At 34.7% G+C, this 25,259-nt stretch overlaps 1 protein-coding gene across 1 annotated transcript in view; it reads right to left on the bottom strand.

The window, feature by feature from the left end:
* The window catches only part of LOC145660797 (putative fatty acyl-CoA reductase CG5065), a 98,088-nt gene extending 77,081 nt beyond the window's left edge, over positions 1–21,007 (bottom strand). The window contains exon 1 of the mRNA XM_081726207.1: positions 20,795–21,007. Within this exon, the coding sequence (XP_081582333.1) occupies positions 20,795–21,007 (213 nt within the window). The remainder of the gene's footprint in view (positions 1–20,794) is intronic.
* Between the last annotated feature and the right edge of the window lie 4,252 nt (positions 21,008–25,259).

The raw sequence follows: 25,259 nt of genomic DNA, 5'->3' as shown, positions 1-25,259 counted from the left end.
AGCTTCAAATTGAACTCATTGCTCTGTACCCCAATTCTACAAGAATATTGCAACCTGCTGACGTTGCCGTATTTACACCATTGAAGTATGGGTGGAAGCAAGTGGTACGAGAGTGGCAACTTTATAATCAATTGCAGTCTCTGAAGGAAGCTAAATTTGCTCCTCTGTTGAAACAAGCAGTTGACACTTACATTTCGCCATCTATTATACAAAATGCATTTAGGGCATGCGGTTTACACCCATTTGATCCCAACGACATAGATTACACTAAATGCCTTGCAAAACCAATACAAACAGTTCAAGAAATACGCGGTGGTAATGAGCAAACTAAGGATTTAGTATTAACCAGAACCGAGTTTGAAAGTATAGTAGGAACTGATGTAATGAGAAGACTTCAGGAAGTTGACAATGAACAAGTCCTTGTAAATAAGAACGAAGAATTCCATGTACTGTATCGCTTATTTCAACATTTTATAGATAATAGTAGGCCTAAGTCTTCGGTAGAGAGATGTGTTAATCTTCAGTCGGGGCAGACGAACAATCAGCAAGGTTCACCTGTATCATCTGCATGTATCCAACTCAATGATTTCAACCACTCAGATACTGCTAGTGATGCTCATACTCTTTGTGAAGTAAACCCTAGTACACCTACCAATGGCAGTACTACAGATGCAAAGACCGAACACCCGTTGCTGCAAGATGTTTTGATATGGCCAGAAACTTCTAAGAGAAAGGGGAAACGAAATGTAGAAAGACTGCCGTTTATAATAACGTCTCATAAATATCAAGCTATTTTGCACGACAAAAATGAAGAAGCAATTAGCTGAACAAGAAAAAGATAAGAAAGCAAATAAGGAAGATGTCTGAGAGAAATGAACAAGAGTTAAAACGTAGAGGAAAAGCATCTGCAAAGAAATCAAAGCATGAGGTCTATCTCGATTGTTCAACGGAGATAAGCGGTCCTTCAACTTCTAACCTCGAAAAAGACAAAGGACTGACTGAATCAATACAAAATGGAACACTCACAAGGATGCTGAACTTCGATTCGTCATCAGCTGCGAGAAGCAACGTAATATCTTTCAAACACTGTTTTCAGCTATTCTTTTCGGGAAGGATGGATCTTGAATGCGAGTTGTGCCACAGCAAGTATCACAGTCGTTGCATTCCATAGTACCATAAGGAACACATACCAGAAGACATAGAACATGGAGTTGTGTGTCACGGATGCTACGTTCTACAGGATGACAGTGAATGTGTTCTCAGATGAGGACGAGATTAATGAAACGGATTGACATAAATCATTGAAACATACAATTTTGTTTGTGCATTTCTCGTTTATTTAATTTTAAAAATATGTTGTGCATTCACCGGTTTCAATTTGTCTTTACTTCATAATGTCCAAGGTCTAAAATGTCTATTTCTTGTCTATTAATACATATAATATTTGATATTACTTCCAGTCAGGTCTACAAACCTTATTTCTGTCAATCGTATCTTCTACTCTATGCTTTATAATGGTGCCAATAGCTGTCTTCATTGGGTGCCAATAACTGTTTTTTGAGTGCCAATAACTGTAAGATCATTGTCACATTACAAAATATATTTTTATTGCCAAACTTTACATTTGTATTGTAATTTCTCAACATACTATTCAATTAGAGATTCCCAGAAAGTATATATTAAAAAATCGCCAGTATATGTTATAAAATAAGTTTTTTATAAAGATATGAATGAAAACAAGTCCTTAAAGTGCCAATAACTGTATGGTTTCCCCTATATATATATACTTAAAAATATCGAAAATAATATGACAAATATTATGAACAATTTTATAATAGAACTAAGCAATGTTTTATAATACACTAAACTGAATGAAATACAGGGTATTTGAAGTTAGCGATAATATTGCCAGTAGATTCTGAAATACAAGTTTCTTGAACAGATAGGGACACTTCACCTTGAAATATACACCTTGAATTTGATTCTCGATAGAATCTGAAATATGTTAAGAACTTTAAATCTTGAATAACGCAACACAAGTTTGAATCCCATAGCTGTAATTGAGTCTTTATAAATTCACTCTTTTTATATAAATCAACAAATCCAAAACCGGATATTTATTCAAAAAGTATTTTCTCCTTTACGTATATTTCAGGGAGAACATTTAACGTCAACTTTTTATTAGCAAATGTAGCAACTGATCAAATTGAATAATGCTAAAAATAGCCTACTTCGCTTGCTAGAACTTATCTTTGGTAGAAGTTCATACATCAAATCCTTTTTTTTTTGTGTTTCTTGTTTTTTTTTGTTTTTTTTTTTGTTTGTTTGTTTCTTAGGTTTCTGAATACTTCGGAAGATTTTAACAGAATCCTTGTAATTATACATTTATGTTTGCTCTGTTTGATATGAAAAAAATATTTCTTATGAATAAAATGGTCTGCAAAGCTCTTTGTAGAATGTCTGTTATTAGTTGTAGTAGTTAGTTTTACTTTAGCGTCCCATTCAGCAGCGAGGCTATATGAGACATGGACTTACAGCTTAACGTGGGATCAGAAACCATAGGCTTTTACTGAGAATCGAGCTCCGTTTTTAGGGGAAAAAATCTAACCACAGTCAGTACCTTCACGTTGGGGTTAGAACATACCCTATTATTATACTGGTATTTGGAAGCAGTGATAATTGGTTACGGATTTCTTGACCTGGAAGCAATCACACTCGTGTCCCTGCATGACCGGAACAGACCTGGGGACGACGACACGTCGTGATACGCACGATGAAATTATATGATACTGTTAAATATTAAAGTTAATGCATCATTTTTATATCAATAGATAACTTAAATAAAAAAGACAGTAACAATACTATTAACGTATATCTACATAGTATATAAATTAAAAATACGTTGTCTATTATAGCGAAAAATGGCTGAACCGTTTGAAATGAATTTTATTGACATAGTTAACCTCTAGCTTGGACTAGGTTATTGAGATCTTGCTCGGGAGAGTACTCCCGGTAGTAGTAACTAAATACACGATTCTGATTGGTTGGCGTTATCCATATCTTGCTACGTAGCCTATACCTATGTATATAACAGAAATCATACGCTTGTTGCTATCGGTCCTCGTGGTCGTGTGCGCTAGCGTTGTAAGCTGGTAACAAGAATTGCTTTTGGCATGAGTTCAAACCCGGCCGAAGGAAATTTATCTATTTTTTTTTAATTGTTCATAACACTTTTTTCAATAAAATATGATGAAAAAGTACTCGAAAAGGAGATTTGCTTACTTTTGGGGAGATAAGTAGTAGTGGTAGTAGTAGTACAGCAGAGGCGGATATATATATATATATATATATATATATATATATATATATATATATATATATATATATATACTAGCAGCGTTCACCCCGCTTCGCTGCGGTCACCCCGGAACGCAATAAACTTTGTTACTTAGATAATTTTTACTTTTTCGCTTTCAAATTGCAGTAAATGTTAAAATTATAGCGCCTGTCATTTATGTTAACCCGCCGAGTCACATGGTCATGCGGGTTGCATATAAATACGTTTATTTTTACCTATGATGAACTAATAACAAAGGATTTGTACGTATGGACACTTGAATGGTCAATTATCTCAAGACACTGGTAATTAAAAATTAAAGTGATATGATAAAAACCATCTAGGGTCCAAATCCTAATAACCCCCCAAAAATGAAAGAAATTGGTTCAGCCGTATTAGCGTGATGAGTTCACAAAGGATTTGTGCGTTCTCTTTTATATATATATATATATATATATATATATATATATATATATATATATATATATATATATATATATATATATATATATATATATATATAACTTTCCATGAAATCATGAAAATAAAAAAAAAATTACTTCCAACTCTATTCAGAAAGTAGGTATATTGGCACGTATCGAACCGAGTTGTTTGCTACGCGACGTTATGCCTTCAGGCAAACTTCTGGCTATCGACTAGGTAAGTCTTATGGGCCACTATGAAGAGAGAAAGAAAGAAAGAAAGAAAAAGGTATGCTTGTTTCATGGGGAGAACAAAATATAATAGTCTATCTGCTCCTTGACATTAAGTGTTTGAAACCAATCTGTTATGAATATCCATTTTTCTAATTTCCTTAGGAGACTAAAGAGAAACGTTAATTCTCCTATATATGAAAGAAAAATATATATCTCATATATCACACAGATAACGAAATAAAATAGCATATTTATCTATGCCTTGGCATTAAGTGCTTTAAAATTGTTCAGAATATTTTTCCTTATTCCCATAATAAAAAGAAAAAATGAGAATTGTTAATTCCCATAGAAGAAGAAAGAAAAATATAATTATATTTATTAAACAAAAAGAATAAAGTAAAATATATTTAAAATATATTAAAACAAAATACGACTAAACTAAGTAAAACATTTACTCCGAATAGTCTCTGCAAGTAATTTGTAGAAAATTGTCAGAAATAATGAGCATAAACTATCAGGTCTAGTTCTAAAAGTGTAGCAAGTGATAGTTCTAAACTCAAGTAGAATATTCACTCTGCTTCATTTAAATAGCAGACATTTTACAAAAATAATGATCTTTTGGCTGTATCGTAAATATTTTAGTAAATAAATAAATAAAATACATATGTATAATTTAATCATCGCAACTGGATAGCTGATTCTGTGGGTGAAGATAATGAATATTACTACAAACTGTTACAAAGGTGGGGGCCGCAGTGGCCCAGTGGAAGCCGGTGGGTGTAGCTAAGCAGCCTGTAGTGTTTTCAACGGCTCGGCTCACGACTCAGTCACCTCAACATACCGAGCCGGTTCGAGATCCATAAAATTGATTAGATGCTAATACAATACGAAGTATATGTTCTATAAGCCTTTCACACAATTCTACTGCTTGGGGCTGAAATCAGTCAATAATGAGGAAGTTAATTATTCGTCCCTGATTGAAAACTGTTCCGGAAGACATCTTTAAACAAATCCCATTTTTATGGAACATAGTGAAATTGATCAAAGACAAGCGCTACAATTCGAGTTTTGGTTTCATTTTAATGAAAATTGGCTTATGCTTTCAACTAATAATCCTATTGTTTGGGATTTAACTCTATCAAGAATAAGAGGTGAAAGCTAAAACACACCCTTTGCACATACACATATATAACAATTTTGTGTTATAGGCAAAACATCTGAAAATCATTTGATTAGACAAAACATAGGCTATTTTTACTTTAGGCCATCCGCATCATTCGAATTTGTTGCGGGTGAAATTGGCAATGGATAAGCGCGTAAAAGGGACCAAGTTCCTCTGAACTTCGAAACTTGGTTATTTAAATATTATAATAAAATATGTTTAAAAATAACTTCCACCATATTGAGTCAATTTGATTCAATATGGCGTATATTTTCTTTGGGGCTTCTCGATCATCCCTATTAAACGAAGTCAATTGGGGTCAAGAGAAAAACGAAATTAACTTTTTCAGTTTTACGTCCAAAGATTATGCCCTGTAGACTAAGGGGGACGATGATTGAGGGATGTGAATTATGATGGTAGACTTGATGGAATGATAATGTGGGAGGAAACGGAAGTACGCCGGCTATCAAGAATTAGAGGTTGAATTACTTTACCCTGACGTTTAAAAAAGATCCAGTATAACTTCTGTAAAAAATGATTATTTTTTAAAGAATATGGTGCGAGTGTAATTTGGAGTTTATGAACAAGCCACACTTTTAGGGGTAAAATCAGTCAAGAATGACCAATCGCCCCCTCCCAATCATGTTCCTTTACAAAATTCCAAATATTGTTTTGTAGGTTCCCAATTAACTCCGCTGTTTGGAATTATAATTGGCCAATAATAAAGGAGTAAATTTCATTCCTCTTGTCATGTAACACGAAATATTTCGTGTAAATTAGTTTTGTGAAACATAATGTGTTTTGTTTGAAATTAGAGGCATAAAGTTATTGTTTTGAGTTGAAGTTGGAGGGGAAAAAAGGTGAATTAATTTCATTTCGTGAAACTGTTAACAACATTTTTTCTCCAAAGTTCCAATTTTTCATGAAATAGTAGGTATGTTTTCTTTCATGCTGTAGTTAGGTCTATTGTTTATGCTGTTATGCATGAGAGTTGGGGAAATTAAGCCAATTTCAAGATTACATTTTACGATAACTTCTGTGCTTTTGTTAAACCTGATTTCATGAAGCAACTTTTATTTTTTTTTATTTATTTATTTATTTATTTTTTTTTTTTTTTTTGAAAGTGTAAGAACTACTATTGTTGGTAGGGACTGAAACTGATGAAGAGAAAGATAATGCAAATGTAAAAGTTGAAACGAAATCCGCTCGCTTCTTTAACACACAGCACAAGTAGTGGTGAAAAAAACGTTATTTTGTAAAGAAGAAATAAAATATATAATTCTAGCCCCAAATGTCTTTTGGGCATTAATTAGGGAAAAAATAAAATTAAAACTAATTTTTCTAAAAACGAAATAAAATATTTAACTTTAGCTCCAAAGGTCTCTTGAACTTAATTGAGATGAAAATAAAATCAAAGTTGAATTTGATGAAGAAAACCTAAGACATTTAATGCAGCTTCAAATGTCTTTTAGGTTAATTGAGAACAAAAATGAAATGTATAAGTTCTTTACCATTGAACAAAAGAAGAAAAGATAAATAAAAGGCAAATATTTGGAAATTAAAGAATTCTAGTATTTTGTCTAGTCACCTTCTGCTTCTATAACGTCACCCAAACGATTAGGTATACTAGCTACAAGATTCGAGAATATAGTTGGATGTTGTTGGAAATTATTCCAGAGTTCTATTACATGTGCCTCAAGAATTCCTTTGTTACGGTCTTGTCGACGTTCTTTCCATTCTTGAACCATTAACGCCCAAAGATGTTCTATGGGGTTAAGGTCTGGCGATCGAGGAAGCCATTCTATACATATTAGCTCTGGATGATCTTCCAACCATGCTTGAGTTTGCGTCGAGATATGAACACCGCTGTTGTCTTCCATAAACACGAATTCCTCTTGTTCTGGAAATTTTTCGTGTAGAGACGGAAGCAGTGTATCCTCCAGTACTTGGATATAAGTCGCACTAGTCATTCGTCCAGGAACAGGAATAATATCGCGCGGACCTTCAGCTGTCATAGAGCCCCAAAAATGAGCTGAAACTCGTCTTGAATGTTCGGTGCGAATGACATGTTGTTGAAGTATCGTGTCCCGCGTGGCCTGTATAATAACATTCTCCCTTGCAGATCAGAGAGGAACACCTTCTCATCAGACCAGATGACGAGATCCCAATAGGCTTGTGGAACACTCACGTTCTTCTTAGCCCATTCTGAACGCCTTTCCTTGTGGTAATCTGTCAAAATAGTTCTCATAGCTGGTTGTGCGTGATGGAGTCCAGCCGCAGTAAACCGTTGCCTTACTGTCTTATGTGAACATCCTAGTTCAACAGCTTTGTCTCTCAACACAGACACTATTTTAGTTCTAGGCACTTTTGCTGACACTAGAATCACAAACGAAATACTCCACAGGATGTATGAATGTGAAGGCGTGTAATAAGGATCAGAGTAATATTATGGGTTGATTTACTTATTGATGCATGTTCATTGTGGGTATTATTAATTTTATTTTTGTAAAGAAGCAAGTTATTACCCGCAAATATAAATATAACTCTAACTAAACTCTTTTTCTATTTTTGAGAAAATAATATGACGAGTGTGGATCTTTTTATTTGTTTTTGGGTGTGAGACTGTTGACCAGGGTAAAAGAAATCATGATTTTTTTAAAAAAAATATCATTTTTGTTGATTTTTTAAAATTTAAATCGATTTTTTTATTTATATCAAAACTTTCTCCTCATATAATACAAGTCGCGAACTGCAGAAAGGACATTAGAAATTAGTATTAAATGTTAATTATGTCATTTAGGTGGAAGTATTGGGATTTAATTTTGAATTAATCCCCAATCGTTTACCTATTTCAATCCCAAACAATGTGTCTCAAGCATTAAGGAAAAATCTTACAGCAACGTTTATCAATATGACACTTTTCTTTTTGCGAAAGTTACTGATGTTTGGCAGGGCCATATTTAAAAAAAATCGAAACTAGCTAGCCGCACGAAATAATATAAAGTCCATAAATTTCGCCTAAAATTAACTAACTCTATGGCGTATGGAATCCATAGGATCAATTCCACGTTCACAAAAGCTTTCCCTGACTTCTATCCTTAGGCAACTGGATCCAGTTTCTAATTTGTATTCCTATATCTGCGAAATCAATCTAAAAGTTGTCCTCCCATCTGCGCCTAGGTCTTCCTAATGGTCGTTTTCCGATTGGTCTTCCAGTTAAGACTTTGAAAGCGTTCCTACTTTTTTCCATCCTGGCTACATGACCTGCCCACCTGAGTCTCCTAGACTTGATGACCCTAACAATGTTTGGTAAACCGTACAAATTATGTAGTTCCTCGTTATGAAGTTTCCACCATTCCCCATGCCCGTTCCTTTTAGGTCCGAATATTCGTCTGAGGATCTTGTTCTCCAATACTTTCAGTCTCTGTTCTTCCCTCATAGCAAGCGACCATGTTTCGCAACCATACAGAGCAACAGGCATGATTATCGTTTTATATATTTTAAGCTTCAAATTGCTCGACAGAATTTGCGACGACAAGAGATTTTGAACTAAATAATAACACGAATTCCCTGCTTTTAGTCGACATTTAATTTCTTCGTGAATATCGTTTACGTCTGTTAATATTGATCTTAGATATTTGAAAGTATTCACTTTATCAAAAGAATTATTATTTTTTTAACGCATCCAAAATTTGCCGTATTACGATCCCGAATAACTTCTATGTATTTAGTACATAAATTTCGCCTGAAGTTTTAAACTCTATTATTTTTTATTTTTTTTTTTACAGAGGGGATCGAGCCTCCTAAATACGACCCTATTACCTGAAAACAAACAAATAGGCGTGGGCACAAAAGAACTTTCGTCTTAAATTTTCATGATGATTTCTCCGTTGGAATAGTTTTAACGATTAAAAACCCTATGTTACAAAGAGAAGAAAGCAGGATTTACCCGTTACCCGTTCAAAACGGGATTTTCTCTAATCATCCTCTGCATGATACTCGTTTTCATATTGTGCTTACATAATTTGAGTCTCATTGTATTTTCTTATTATCTTCCATAATCGAAATAACAGAACAGAAACGGGATTTTACTTATTTTCACTTTAATTTATTTCGGATTTTGATTTAAACCAACGACTTTTATTTAAAAAATCAAGTGATTTAAATCTTGATTAAATTCGTGGATTAAATCAGACTGATTTAAATCAATCCACCCTGCTGTTCACCCATTGAAATTTCCTTCAGTAGTAAGCAACTACTTATTCAATGAATCATCACTAAACGCTAGAGGCAAAGAAAGGCAAAGCAATATCGCCTGAAGGTCGTTTGAAATGCGTGTCTTGTCTTTGGTTTACCTGTGAAGTGAAGCATTTTGCTTCTTCTACTAAGTTCTGACACATTATGTCAATGAAATATTGGTCTGTTTGTGAAAACAAAGAGAGGAAAGAAAAAAATATGAGCTATCCGCGTCAGTCTATTAGATCTTTAAGCATGTTGGAAAAATAAACCATGTCCTGTATTTAACCAAAATATGGTTAATAAACTAGCGTTATTATCATTAAAGGCCGTATGCGTCCTGGAACCTTGTATTATACCTGGAAAAGTTCGTGTCAGATCCAGAGGAAATGTAACATTTTATAATTATGCAACGATAAATGAAAAAATGGAAGTACGCTCTGTCTTAGTGTTCGGTGCGGAAGACCTGGGTTCGATTTCCAGTGTGAGTTTATCTGGTTTGGGACAACACGTTAGGCTGTAGGCCCATGTCTCATATAGTCTCGGTGCTGCAAATTAAGTTAAAATTCTAACCATTCAACCCATCAGTCTTAGAGCTCATAGTATTATGAGAAAGTGATTGGTGTGATCCGTGATGCGTTGCAATTAAAAAAGCCACAATGAGAATCACAATGCTGGATATAAAAGTTGATTTCTCGCTGAAGCATCGTGACTTATAATTAAATTTCAGATTTTTAGCTTCTAAAAATTGGGCCTATGGGTCCCTAATATAAGCTTGGCTAAGTAGTTAATAGGGATGCGCACGAGTCGAGTCGAGACAGAATTTTCCTGAGAAAATTAGAGTCGAGACACAGCTCTTCCAATAAAAAAATATACGTTTTTCGAGTCGAGATATCACTTTTACAGCACATTTTCGAGACGAGACAGCTTCAAATCTTGTCTCGTGCGCATCTGTAATAGTTAAATATATTCTAAAACTCATGAAATAGAATCAACAATTAATTTAAAATTATTGACTGAGTATAAATGTAAACCCAGAGTTTAAAAATAAATATGTAAAAATGATTAGACACATAGTTGCATTCGTCTGGATATTCAAAGCCGGTTTTCACTGTTCACATCAGTTTAAAAATTATCAACCAACTAATTACAATTTCCATTCTCCACACGAGAAGAATAAGTGTACGAAAATGTTATTTGGGAAATATTTAAACCCCTTTCATCTCCCAGAAAAACAGCGAATGATAAAAGCTATCCCAGTCAATCCACGTGTTAACTACGTATGTTCAAAATTCATTGTAAACAGTTAAATTACTTCCTTGCTTTGACCATTTAATTAGGATCGTGTAGCAATAACCCCCGTTCCCCACTCCGTACATTCTACAAGACAAATTTTACTGGCTCGCTTGATTGAATTTTGACAATCCCTTAAAATCAAATAACTTATCTTTTCTGTTACTCTCAAGCGCTTATACTCTTACAGACCTTGCAGTTATCTTTCAGTGCAATGTTTTGACACATACAGACGCACTCATCAAACAAGAAAGGCAAATATAAATTTAGTACGAAGAGAAAGCAGAATCGTGTTGTTATAATTTCATTTAAAACTTAAATGAACATTAATGAAAAATTAGTTTCACGTTCCACGATAAAGTCCTTTAGGCTAAAGAAGACGGATCATCAACGAAACTAATGTTTCTTGAAGTAAAGTTTTAATGATCTCCTAACGAAAATCGAATCCCAGACTACACGAACCACAGGCGCACACGCTACCCACTAGATCAACAGGAACGGTTAGGGCTTCTTTAACTGTGTCGTAGACACTTTCATTTCCATCGTCTCCAGGTTTGTTAGGTCATACCGGATCCAGGTAATGAAATTCTTATCTAGTTTCATTACTGTTTCCCAATAACAAATTAATTTCATTTTTCTCTTGACCCCAATTGACTTCGTTTAATAGGGATGATCGAGAAGCCCCAAAGAAAATATACGCCATATTGAATCAAATTGACTCAATATGGTGGAAGTTATTTTTAAACATATTTTATTATAATATTTAAATAACCAAGTTTCGAAGTTCAGAGGAACTTGGTCCCTTTTAAGCCTACCTTTTTCTTTCTTTCTTTCTTCATAGTGGCCCTTAAGACTTACCTAGTCGATAGCCAGAAGTTTGCCTGAAGGCATAACGTCGCGTAGCAAACAACTCGGTTCGACACGTGCCAATATACCTACTTTCTGAATAGAGTTGGAAGTCATTTTTTTTTATTTTCATGATTTCATGGAAAGTTATATATATATATATATATCCCCTTCTGCTGTACTACTACTACCACTACTACTTATCTCCCCAAAAGTAAGCAAATCTCCTTTTTGGGTACTTTTTCATCATATTTTATTGAAAAAAGTGTTATGAACGATTTAAAAAAATAGATAAATTTCCTTCGGCCGGGTTTGAACTCACGCCAAAAGCAATTCTTGTTACCAGCCTACAACGCTAGCGCACACGACCACGAGGACCGATAGCAACAAGCGTATGATTTCTGTTATATACATAGGTATAGGCTACATAGCAAGATACGGATAACGCAAACCAATCAGAATCGTGTATTTAGTTACTACTACCGGGAGTACTATCCCGAGCAAGATCTCAACAACCTAGTCTAAGCTATAGGTTAATTATTAGGGTGGGCCGAAAAAGGCCGAAAAAAATTTTCTTTTTAGAAAATTAAGATTGAGTACCGTGCAAAAGTTGTATAATGTTATATTATGTTTCCTCACCAAAACAGAGCCGGATTAAAAGATATTTAACCGGGCCCCGGGGGCCCCAAAGAACGTTAATTTTGAAAAAAAAGTACCCAGCAATGAAAACATTACTAAAATATATTTTTTTAGAAAGTTAAGTTTGAGTACCATGCAAAAGTTGTATAATATTACGTTATGTTTCTTCACCAAAATAGAGCCGGATAAAAAAATATTTAACCGGGTCCTAGGGGCCCGAAAGAACGCTAATTTAAAAAAAAATGTAGCCAGCAATGAAAATATTATTAAAATATATTTTTAGAAAGTTAAGTTTCAGTACCGTGCAAAAGTTGTATAATGTTATATTATGTTTCCTCACCAAAACAGAGCCGGATTAAAAGATATTTAACCGGGCCCTGGGGGCCCCAAAGAACGTTAATTTTGAAAAAAATAGTTGCGAGTAGTGAAAATATTGAAATATTTTTTTTAGAAAGTTAAGTTTGAGTACCATGCAAAAGTTGTATAATATTATGTTTCTTCACTAAAATAGAGCCGAATAAAAAATATTTATCGGGGCCCCGGGGACCCGAAAGAACGGTAATTTTGAAAAAAAAGTAGCCAGAAATGAAAATATTATTAAAATATATTTTTAGAAAGTTAAGTTTCAGTACCGTGCAAAAGTTGTATAATGTTATATTATGTTTCCTCACTAAAACAGAGCCGGATTAAAAGATATGTAACCGGGCCCCGGGGGCCCCAAAGAACGTTGATTTTGAAAAAAAAAATAGTTGCGAATAGTGAAAATATTTTTGAAATATTTTTTTTTTAGAAAATTAAGTTTGAGTACCGTGCAAAAGTTGTATAATGCTATGTTTCTTCCCCAAAACAGAGGCAGATAAAAATATTTCACTAGGCCCTGCGGGTCCGAAAAGTGTTATTTTGTTGTTCTTTTTAAATATATATACCATTATTTTAAGTATTTATAGAAAATTGGTTAAGATTCCTAATACTGTAACTTGACCCCAGGATTTTAAATGTTCTGATCTGATGTGCAGCTCTTCGCCTGATTGGTGTTTAGTAGATATAATAGTACGAACACAAATACATAAGGTAAGGTTGAAAAATTGACCAACAAACACCAAACCAGCGCAGAACTCACCACGTGGAGATGGCTACAGCGAGTTCCTTCCACCCGCCCTCCTCTTACTTAAAGCTCCTTAGCGGAATCTTGGAACAAAATATTGAGATTTATGTCCGAAGCTTGGTAGATACTTACGTGCTTCCAGTTTTGCGCGAATATAATCGTCTCGTGCAACACTACCGCATACTTCTGAAGAATATTCTGTTACTACCTTTAGACACTTCTCCAAAACCTGCGTGTGGAAGGGGAACGTGACAAACTGAAACCTCCTCTTTTCCACAATCATTTCGGTTAGTTCTATTGATACGTTAGCCGAAATTGGAGGTTTCGTTACTAATACTTCTGACCAATCAGTCAAATCGATATAATCCGCATATTCTTCAATGCTTTGCCTATTGCAATTGTCAATTAGAACTATAGTTTGGTATTTTTGGCCATCAAAATAGAGACCCTTAAAATTAGTAGCTTTACACTGTAGACGGTTTCTTTTTTCTTTTTTGCTAGTTTCGTACGGATTTTGTTTTTATCTACTACCTTGTCTTAGTTTTGTTCAGTAAATTCATATCTTCTAAAACAGTGGATACAATTTTAGCACCTATTCGATATACCTGTTAAATCTTTTGCGGTACTCATTTGCTTAGGGCTCACTATTGTTTATTTAGGTTTACTTTAGATTTTATTCTCTAAACGATAGCTCCATGCGAACTCTTCATCGTCTGAATTCGGGGTGGAAGCGCTTACGGGATTGAGGCTAACGATTGTAACCCTCTTGTAATTGGTACCGCAGCATCATAATCGATCTGTGTGTCATGCTTTCTTTTGAGCCTATGGGTTTCTGCTTCAAACTACATTGCAACTCGTCATTTGTCTCTAATTTCTCTGATCTAATAGGAGCTCCCACTCCAAAAGCGGTATATAATTTGATTTACCACACTTACAGGTTAATCTATCGCAGCATTTGCAAGAGAAAATATCACATAACTTCTGAGCACCGTTCTTAAATTTCTTTAATTTGGCTCTTAATGGGGTATATCTCATTTCTTAATGGGGTTAATGATCGTTTCGCATTTTAAGTTGTAATTCAAAATCATATGCTTAATTCGAAGTCAAGACAATACAGGAAGAGAGGCTCGCAGCCATATTGTTTCTACTTTATTTGAATTCAGCAATGTAAGCGCCGCCTTCGGAAAGCCAGTGTTATGTATTTTGCATCCAGATGCAAAAAAATGATATTCTCTTAAAGTTTGAGAGTTCTGAGGTGGGCTCAACACAAAGGTTTTTCGTGTGTTAATATGGTAGTTATGAAAGATAGTTAAGCTCTTAATAGTTATTTGCATATATTAAAACCATGTATTTCATGTTTTATGTATTAATAGTAGTGTCTGGTAAAATGTTATTACCTAAAACCATTTTATTTGAACAAAAAATTAGGAACTTTAGGGCCACGGGGGCCCGGTTAAATATTGTTTTAAAATCAACATATTTGACATGGCTTCATTTCGTACCATTGCACAACTTTTGATAACTACTCAATCCTGAATATCTGAAAAAAAATTTTTCGGCCCAACCCATTAACTATGTCAATAAAATTCATTTCAAACGGTTCAGCCATTTTTCGCTATAATAGACAACGTATTTTTAATTTATATACTATGTAGATATGTTAATAGCATTGTTACTGTCTTTTTTATTTAAGTTATCTATTGATATAAAAATGATGCATTAACTTTAATATTTAACAGTATCATATAATTTCATCGTGCGTATCACGACGTGTCGTCGTCCCCAGGTCTGTTCCTGTCTTGCCGTCACACGAGTGTGATTGCTTCCAGGTCAAGAAATCCGTAACCAATTATCACTGCTTCCAAATACCAGTATAATAATAGGGTATGTTCTAACCCCAACGTGAAGGTACTGACTGTGGTTAGATTTTTTTTCCCTAAAAACGGAGCTCGATTCTCAGTAAAAGCCTATGGTTTCGGATCCCACGTTAAGCTGTAAGTCCATGTCTCATATAGCCTCGCTGCTGAATGGGACGCTAAAGTAAAACCAACTACTACAACTAATAACAGACATTCTACAAAGAGCTCTGCAGACCATTTTCTTCATAAGAAATATTTTATTTCATATTAAACAGAGCAAACATAAATGTATAATTAATTACAAGGATTCTGTTAAAATCTTCCGAAGTATTCAGAAGCCTAAGAAACAAAAAAAACAAGAAACACCAAAAAAAAAAAAGATTTGATGTATGAAGTTCTAGCAAGCGAAGTAGGCTATTTTTAACATTATTCAATTTGATCAGTTGCTACATTTGCTAATAAAAGGTTGAAGTTAAATGTTCTCCCTGAAATATACGTAAAGGAGAAAATACTTTTTGAATAAATATCCGGTTTTGGATTTGTTGATTTATATAAAAAGAGTGAATTTATAAAGACACAATTCCAGCTATGGGATTCAAACTTGTGTTGCGTTATTCAAGATTTAAAGTTCTTAACATATTTCAGATTCTATCGAGAATCAAATTCAAGGTGTATATTTCAAGGTGAAGTGTCCCTATCTGTTCAAGAAACTTGTATTTCAGAATCTACTGGCAATATTATCGCTAACTTCAAATACCCTGTATTTCATTCAGTTTAGTGTAATATAAAACATTGCTTAGTTCTATTATAAAATTGTTCATAATATTTGTCATAATATTTTCGATATTTTTAAGTATATATATATATATATATATATATATATATATAGATAGATAGATAGATAGATAGATATAGGTATAGATAGATAGATAGATAGATAGATAGATAGATAGATAGATAGATAGATAGATAGATAGATAGATAGATAGATAGATAGATAGATAGATAGATAGATAGATAGATAGTTTAATTTTTTTATATAATGAAATGTAATCCCATAGTGACAGTTTGAACAATAATCTCTGTTTTGTTAAGGACTAAAGGATGAGAATTTTATATACTAGGAATGCAATGGATGTACCCGATTGCAATGAAATGAGCTGAGCGAGCTTAAACTACGTAGTCATTCCTTGCCATTATGCAATAATAAATGCCATTTTTAATTGTTGACAAAAAAATCGCGTGAAAACTTTTTCCCCATGTTAAGTCTATGGAAGCGTTTTTCGGTGATTATTCCTCGATGGTACATCGAATTTTTGATTTCGACCTATGTTCTCACTCAGCACGACATACTCTATCAGCGTGCTAAGTTTGGTTGAGATCGGCCAAACGGTCTAGGAGGAAGCGTTTTTCGGTGATTATTCCTCGATGGTACATCGGATTTTTGATTTCGACCTATGTTGTCACTCAGCACGACATACTCTATCAGCGTGCTAAGTTTGGTTGAGATCGGCCAAACGGTCTAGGAGGAGTTCGCGGACAACCAAACGGCTAACCCGAGTATAAGAGCTTCGCTTCGCTCAGCTCAACTAGGAATGCAATGGATGTACCCGATTGCAATGAAATGAGCTGAGCGAGCTTAAACTACGTAATCATTCCTCGCCATTATGCAATAATAAATGCCATTTTTAATTGTTGACAAAAAAATCACGTGAAAACTTTTTCCCCATGTTAAGTCTATGGAAGCGTTTTTCGGTGATTATTCCTCGATGGTACATCGGATTTTTGATTTCGACCTATGTTCTCACTCAGCACGACATACTCTATCAGCGTGCTAAGTTTGGTTGAGATTGCTCATCACACACAAAACAGCTTAAATCCATTTCCTTGACCATAGCTAATTATGGACTACAATTGAAGAGAATTCAATTTATTTTGAGCTGTAATCTTATTCATAGTTCTTATTAACAGTCAAATTTAAAAGTTTTACGCATGTAAAATTCTACTTCAATTTTTCGCTTGACAAGAAAAAAATAAATAAATACTTGCAGAATATCGAATCACACCTTGAACTGTAACCATATGTTTCTTTCTACTGGAGTCCTATCTGATCAATAATAAAATAAAAATAAAAAACAGCGACGCGAAGATTCGAACACGGGTCGCGTGAATAGGAATTCTATACGGATCCAATGAGCTACGAAAGAAGATACACGAATCACCTACGCTATAAGTATATGGTAATAATCGTAAGCTTCACGCTGTGAAAAAACTTTTTTCCTTTTATTAAGTTTTACGATATTTCTATAGTGTTTTAAGTGAACTGCAAAGAGATAGATCATGCAGTTATCAATTTGGTTAGGGATTCAGCTTTAAAAACTTTTAAAACATTTAATTAAATCGCGATACGGTAGCAAGGAATGTGTAGTACCTTCAGCCATAATTTTATTCTTCCAAGCAAAAAAGAATGCCTTCGTTCTACGCATTTGAAGTTCTTAAAAGTAAAATTATAGCATAATTAAACGTGTGATTTTGCCATTTGAATGTAAATTTATGTCCCTTACTGACCAAAACCAATCTTATGGGCGCAATCTGCTTCCTAAGCTCCGCGTGTATGCTTCTCCCTGTTCCCAATAGAAAATTTAGCTTAGGTATTTTCTGCAAAACTATTCGCGAGATATAGAATTTCATACTCAGTACTTCTGTTTACTTGGTACGGGAATTCATAGAATTGAAAATAATTCCTTTGTGTAAGTATAATTATGCAGAACAGCGATGAATAAATGTTTTGTGTTGCTTAAAATGTATGCAAATTGTTAGGAAATTTTCTAGAGTGGTGGAAAATATTCTTCTCAGGGTGGGACAACAGTAATTAAGTTAGTGCCAAGGAAAGAAAAAACTAGTGACGGGGAATTTCCCTAGCTTCCCCCTACAAATAAATCACTGGTCGTAACGAACGCTTTTCCTGACGTATGACCGCACGACTCTGTGTGGCTCCGTGGATGAGTGAGCAAAGGCGTGGTTTCGTAATCATGGGGTTTAGGGTTCGAGTCCGGTCGAGGCAAGTTGGTATTTTTTTCCATTGTTCGTTACCCATATCTTAAGATGTTTCTCTCCCTCCGTAATCATCTGATGCTCTTCAAGTGAGTTCTCCACTTTAATTCAACAATTGGTAATGGGATGCTCTCAAGTTCGGGTGAGCTTTTACATGTCTACTTACAAAATCAAAATTTTCGACAAAATATGGATGCTATCCGATCATTTTGTCTCCAATTCTGAATTTGCACATGTGAGTGTATTTCTCCTTCATCATATTTGCATCTCCCGTTCTCCTATGTTGTCAGTTATGACAAAAAATGGCTTGGGAGCAAGATTTCAAATCATAAAAGCGCTATACCAATGGGTTCACTCTCGCTAAGCATTTGATTGAAAGTATATGTTTTCATACAGTAGAAGGGGAGATTTTGCCCTCCTCCCCTGAAGTGACAGAATATTTATTTAGGTTCTGTAAAGTCATTTCAGATCAAACGACTTAAAGAGAGTTCATTCCAACAGCAACAGGATTGGACTTCAATTGTTTGTTTCAACTTATCTCCACAAATAGAACAAATATCCAGTAATATGTTTGCCATAAGAAGTAGATTCGTCCCATTTTGGAGAAATGATGCTGTAGACGGTAGTGGGAATTTCACCCAAGTGTGCGGGAATTTTCATTGCCTGGCGATTATGCCACCCGCCTTCATTTAAGTTAATTCGGTTGCAATACTTCCCGGCAAATACTGTGGACTCAACTGGTGGAGCACTCTTGCCGTAAATCTCCATATGGCTGTACCATCCAGAAGTGTCTCTTACTGTACCTACCTGTACAAGAGGTACTCTAAAACCCCTACATCTCCTAGATTAGATATTTGCTGGCTCGCACTGGAAGACAATCAGTAGTTATAGTCTAAAGATATAGTAAGCTATAGAGTCGGTACTACTGTTTACAGTAAATATGCATTTTCAGAAAGAGAGAGAGAGAGAGAGGAGAAATGAAGAGTGATAGAATGAGAAAGCGAATTTTCATATAGAAGTGAAATTCTTCTGTGTACGATGGGTCACATGACACGTACTCGATGCAATTAAGAGTGTGCTAAAATTTACTAGAATAAAAACAACTTATTTCAACCAAATGCTTCTAAGATGATTTTAACAGTATTCGTAAATTGTATTAAGTGAAGACCTATACTTCATGAACGACGTCTACGTAAAAATGAATATTAAACAATGTCACTTATTGCGAGTATATTTTGAAAGACAGAAAGACTTCGCATATTTGTGATCAGTAGTATTTCTAATTACAATGACCTAATAAAACGTAGATAAAATTTAACCTAGTTCATTGTTTTACGTTTAATTTCTCCTGTGAGTGTCTGTGTTAAGAAAATAATACCTTCCTTTGCTCTTTCTTACTTCCTTGGTTTTCTCTCTCGCAACAGTGATATTTCCTGTTAAAAAGTCATCGTAACTTGTAACCGTCTTTCGATATAAGTTGGCAGATATATAACCGAGAATCTATAGTAGTTTTTGCATGATTTTTCGTGACCTAACCACTGAGGCGCCGATGAGGATGCCTAAACTAAAATATGTATTTCAAATGGAAATGTTGGGAATTTTCCGAGTTGCTCCTCAATGTATGGATTGTAAAACATGTGCAAGTTTTTTTTTTTTTTTTAAAGATGCATCATTCTTAAGATACTGATAGGCAAATTATGGACCTATCATAACTAAGGTACTGCCAGGTATTTATTAAGTATATATCTTATATTTCAAAATGTGGTAATACATTTCGAAAATTTTTCGTACCTTCATATCCTCCAACTGTACTCCAATTAAGCTTGATTGAAATATATTCCAAAAAATGAAAGAATGATTGGATATACTTCGTGAAAATAGTTCACACTGGAACCCAACCAATTTCTTAATAAACAAAAACGTGTATTTTTTTAAGAATCTGAAGGTAATGTTGGTAATACTCCCAAATTTAAGTGTTCAGGATCAAATCTAAGTTTGGTTTGCTTCTAGAAGGTTAAAACGTAAAAGGAAGAAGTAGTTTCATGCAGAAAAAAATCGTTGTCGACTAATGTTATAGTAAGATGGTCATATATTCAAATTTTCTAAATTTAGGGACATTGTGTTCTTCATTTAAAATAATTCAGCTAGTGTTCAGCGTCTCTTAACACCCTATAAATTAAGAAAGAGGATGGGGAGAAAATGGGGTCGGAGTTGTGAGTTGTCCATGTTACGGAACCAAGAAAGGTTAAAGTCACAAAATTTCATATTTGTACTGTTCATTAAAACACATATTTTTACACATATTTAAGCACATACTTAAACACATATATAAGCGTTTGGAGATATTTGACTCAGAACATAACAAAATGTGCTTTACTATGATGTCCATACGAGGAGATTGGATTCCGCGTGCTACTTCGAGTTCAAACAAATCTTACAGAAAGTGTGAAGAATGAAGAAAGTAAAAGATTGCCAACAGTAACACGTAGAAGGATTTGCTGGTATAGCATATAATAAAATAATTAGACAGATAGATAGGTGAAAGGAGTACGAATTCAGAAATCAATGTTTTCTAATTTCAATAAAATGTATAATATTTACACTTACTTGAGAATCAAATAACTTGTTCAACCGTGCATAAATATCATTTGATTTCTTTGGTCTCAGAATGACGTAAATCTTATCTATTCCTGGACATGAGTTTAGAAGTTTCTCCAGCAGTACAGCTCCAATGAAACCTAAGGCTCCAGTTATAAGGACACTTCTTCCCGTGAAGAATCTTGCTATGCTGCTTTCAAATTTTGGAGGAGTAGAAGTCATGTTGCTTTCTGCTACAGTAAAAATTCTAAATTAATAGAAAACATCTGTTATATTTTCTAACACACGAAATTAACTACAGTATTTAACAATAATAATTAACTTTTTGTTATACTAAATTGTGTATTTTGAAGAAATTTCAAAAAATTCTCAACCATAGAAGTTTATGCAAAAGGAAAACTAATGGCATATAATGATGATTTTCACATTGTAATTACAAGTACAGGAAGTGCGTATATACATATTTGAAAATCCGTGTTCTCAAGTAATTATGTTACTCTTGCCTTACACTTGAGAATTTCTTTTGTAACTTTTCTATAGGGTTTTAGGTTAGAAATAGGCTACAATTACTGGTTGCAGAAGACAGATTTCGTAAGTACGTGTAATTGTTTAAAGAATATTACTCCACAAAGCAAACAATTTTAATAGCAAAATGTTTTAACGAAGAAGTAGTTGTATGTATACCACGTGAAGGAGTTTGGTTTGGTTTATTATGTAAACAAAAATACCTTAACAAGCTAAATATTACCCAGCCAATGGTTAAATATAGCATTTTGCCTCAAATTAAATTTAGTGTACTTTACGATGGACGGATATTTGAAAATAGAAAAAAATTAAATTGGGGATGGTCAGAACCGGTTCCTGGTGGAACCAGTTTTCGAGTTTTAACGATTCCAGTACTAGAAGATCCGGTTCCGGAACCGGCTTTTCGGATCCAGATCTGAAATCGGTTCCTAAAATTTGGTCTCAGAACCTGTTCTGAATTTGTGTACGATCTCGTGTTGTAAGTAAAAACGTGTGAACGTAATCGAACAGGAATTTTTAGTGTGTAAGCTACAACTGATTTTATTTTTCGCAAACGAGTTCTGAAACAAATGATGTAATACAAAACCAATACTGAACATAAGTAGCTCGGACTCATTCCAGGTTTTGCTACTCAAGTAACGTTTGCTTTTCTTGTGTATTTCCGATTTAAAATTATCATGATAATGTATCTACGGACAATTTCAATTGGATACAAATTCTAAATATTTTGCAATAGAAAGGCAAAATTACAGCTACAGAAACAAATTAGCCATTTTTTGTTTCCACACTACACTAAACTTCAGTATTTGTCCATCCAACAAATACATTTACACATAAACATGTACCTATTCACAAACATGTATATCTAAAACACGTAAAACCTTTTTGACACAAAATTCGACTTCTGCTGATTGCTTTTCTACATTTTGTCATATCTCTTAACACACATATGAGTGACATTATTCATAAGAAATTTTAAAATATCATTAATCTAATACGTACAATTCTGAAACAAAATACAGTGCACTGGTGACGAATAATACTTGATTATGCATTGCAATGGTACTTCAAATATTAGTAATTAATAAGCTTGATCACATATTGGGTGTAAAAAATTTTGGTATGTGCACACAGAAATTTTGGTTAATTAGGGATAGCTGGAACCGGTTTTCTGCACTGAACGGACCCAGTACTAGAAGATCCAGTTCCTTAACCAGGTTTTCGGATCCAGGTGTGGAACCGATTCCGGAACCGAGCTTTCGGATACAGGTCTGGAAACCGGTTCCTAACATCCGGTTCCGGAACCGGGTTTTTCGAATCCAGGTCTGGAACCGGTTCTGAAAACCAGATCTCCAAGAGCCGATTTCTCGCCGAACCCGTTCCGCAGCAACCGGAACTTTGTCGCCATCTCTAATTTAAATCTTTAGATTAGTGGAATTGAAAAGTCAGATTGTTTCATTTTCTATTGTAATCTATGGACAAATTAGTATGTTGCATCATAAGCGTTATACAAACGCGCTAATATCAACAGTACTGCGGTAGCCAATCAATCAAGTATTATAACAGAGTTTCCAACGTCGGAAACAAAATTATCAATTTTCGTCCTCACAAATAACGTATATTACAAAAAGAGTTATCGTATATTCATTATGCACGTGATAATTGTAGAAAAAGGCATGATACCAATAATAATAGTAGAAATATATAAAGAACTTATCTAGTAATCTTCAGTTTGAAACTCGAAATTGGGATCACTGACCTTACAATATTTTTTTTTTTCTTATTGACACTATTCTGAACAACAATACATTTGCACTCTCTCTTAAACATAATTGAATTCAAAGAATGGATGCAAGATTGCGATTTGTCAATTCTCAAATGGTTATTGATTTATTTTAGAGGGAATGACTGTTAAAAAGTGTGTGTGTGTGTGTTTCCTAAATACTTAATGCGCATCTACAATTTATTTGCACATTCAAAAACTGCAAAAAAGTGTGTGTTCTAAAATTATCATATACCCTACATGGCCAAAAGTATCAGGGCACCCAATGATACGAAGTCGAAGAGTAATAAGACTAATATTAAAAGGGTATTGGTTCCCCTTTTGCATCTATAACAGCCTGCATATGTCTAGGGAGACTTTTCACTAGTTTTTGATATGTAGCAATAAGAGTGGACGCCCTAGCGGCCATCAGATGTGAAGTGAGTTCTTGCAAGGAAAATGGTCGTCTTGCCTGGCTATGTAATTTGCGTTCCAACTCGTCCCAAAGGGCCCCAACGGAATTGAGATCGGGGCTCTGAGAGGGCCAGTGCAGTTTCTGAATGCATATTTCGTCAAACCATGGCTGTATAAGTCTCGATATGTGACTGGAGCAGTTATCCTGCTGGAAGAGAAATTGGCGCTCCTTGAATTATTGTCATAGAGTTAGAAGAGCAGCATTTCCAGAATGTCCAGATACTACAAGAGTCCATGTTTCCCACAACACGAACAAAGGTACCCAGTCCAAACCATGAAAAATATCCCCACACCATGTAGCAGCCATCACCAAACTTCACAGTCGGCACAGTGCAGTCATTGCAGAAGCGCTCAATCATTGCAGAAGGTATCCACCACACCCAGCCTCGTCCATCAGACTGTCACCTTGTATACAGGGATTCGTCACTCCACAGAACACGTTTCCATATGTCCAGCGTCCAATGTCGGTGAGCTTTGCGCTGCTGCAATTGATGCTTGGCATTTTGGGAACTGATGTTCGGCTTGTGTGCTTCTGCACGACAATGGAATCCCAGGTTTTTAACAGTCCTGCTGCTAGTAGGCCCTACTAATGCCTGATGCACTTTGAAACTCCTATGTGATTTCTACCAACGAGGACTTGCGATTTAGTTTCACTATACGTTTGAGCATTCTTTGGCTGGCTTCAGTAAGTATTTTCGGCCTGCCACTTCGTTTGTCGGCCGTTTTATTGCCTTGACGTTTCCACTTTATAATTACATCCCCTACAGTGGATTTCGGTCTCTGTAGCATGTCCGCAATATGGCGAACAGATTTCTCACTACTATAGCATCCCACTATCAAGCCACGATAAAAGTCATTGAGTTCCGTAAGCTTACCCATTGTAATACGATCGCACCACTGTGACCTTCCACACTACTCCCGATACTCTTCTCGGTTTTAGTCAGACGCCACTTGACGTCAAGGGCCTGATCCATTTCTTTGGAGGGGTGTCCGGATACTTTTGGCCAGTTAGGTATTTACCTATTATAGCAGAAGCATCAAAGTTTAAATTATCGTATATCACGATAAATTATCGTATGGTTGCCAAGCATGGATTATATTTATAATTACTTGCATAGTAATACACGAGGAATTGATTCTTGATTGTTCATATCTTTGGATCATATCTTTGGATAATCATCATCAACGAATTCAATCAATAACTTCTGATCCTCTCCATCTTAGCTAATATTGTTGGTGATCCATAAAATAATTCGTGATATTTTGTATCTCCCGTACGGAAAACGGACAGATTGAGTAAACATAAATTATTTGTAAGTCAGAATACTTTTTGGCAGCTAATATTAAATTAAATAGAAATTACTCATATTATTTAAGCCCTTTCCACTGGCCAAAGCTTTGTTTTCAGTATTCTCCCATCCAAGAAGAAACGATGATCGTTACTTTTACACAATACAACAACAATATTTTATAATAAATTATTTTTCCGTATATGACTCAAAATAACGACTGAGTTATCCAACAGTCAAATGAATGGTTTGATTTTACTATACGTTTCTTATCTGCAACAAATGGCCTGTTCAGTGGTGAAGGTCATCAAGTTCCATTTAGTCATTTAGGACATAGTTAATCAAACAATCAAGAGCAATAGTTGAAGCTTCTTTCAGAGCTTAGATTATGCCTTTCCAGATTTAAAATTAAGTCATAAAGTTA

Source organism: Thermobia domestica, chromosome 9, assembly GCF_964235325.1.
Source record: "Thermobia domestica chromosome 9, izTheDome1.hap1.1, whole genome shotgun sequence".
Lineage (NCBI taxonomy): Eukaryota > Metazoa > Arthropoda > Insecta > Zygentoma > Lepismatidae > Thermobia > Thermobia domestica.
Note: the sequence above shows the minus strand (reverse complement) of the source record. Positions and strands in the feature narration are given on the sequence as shown.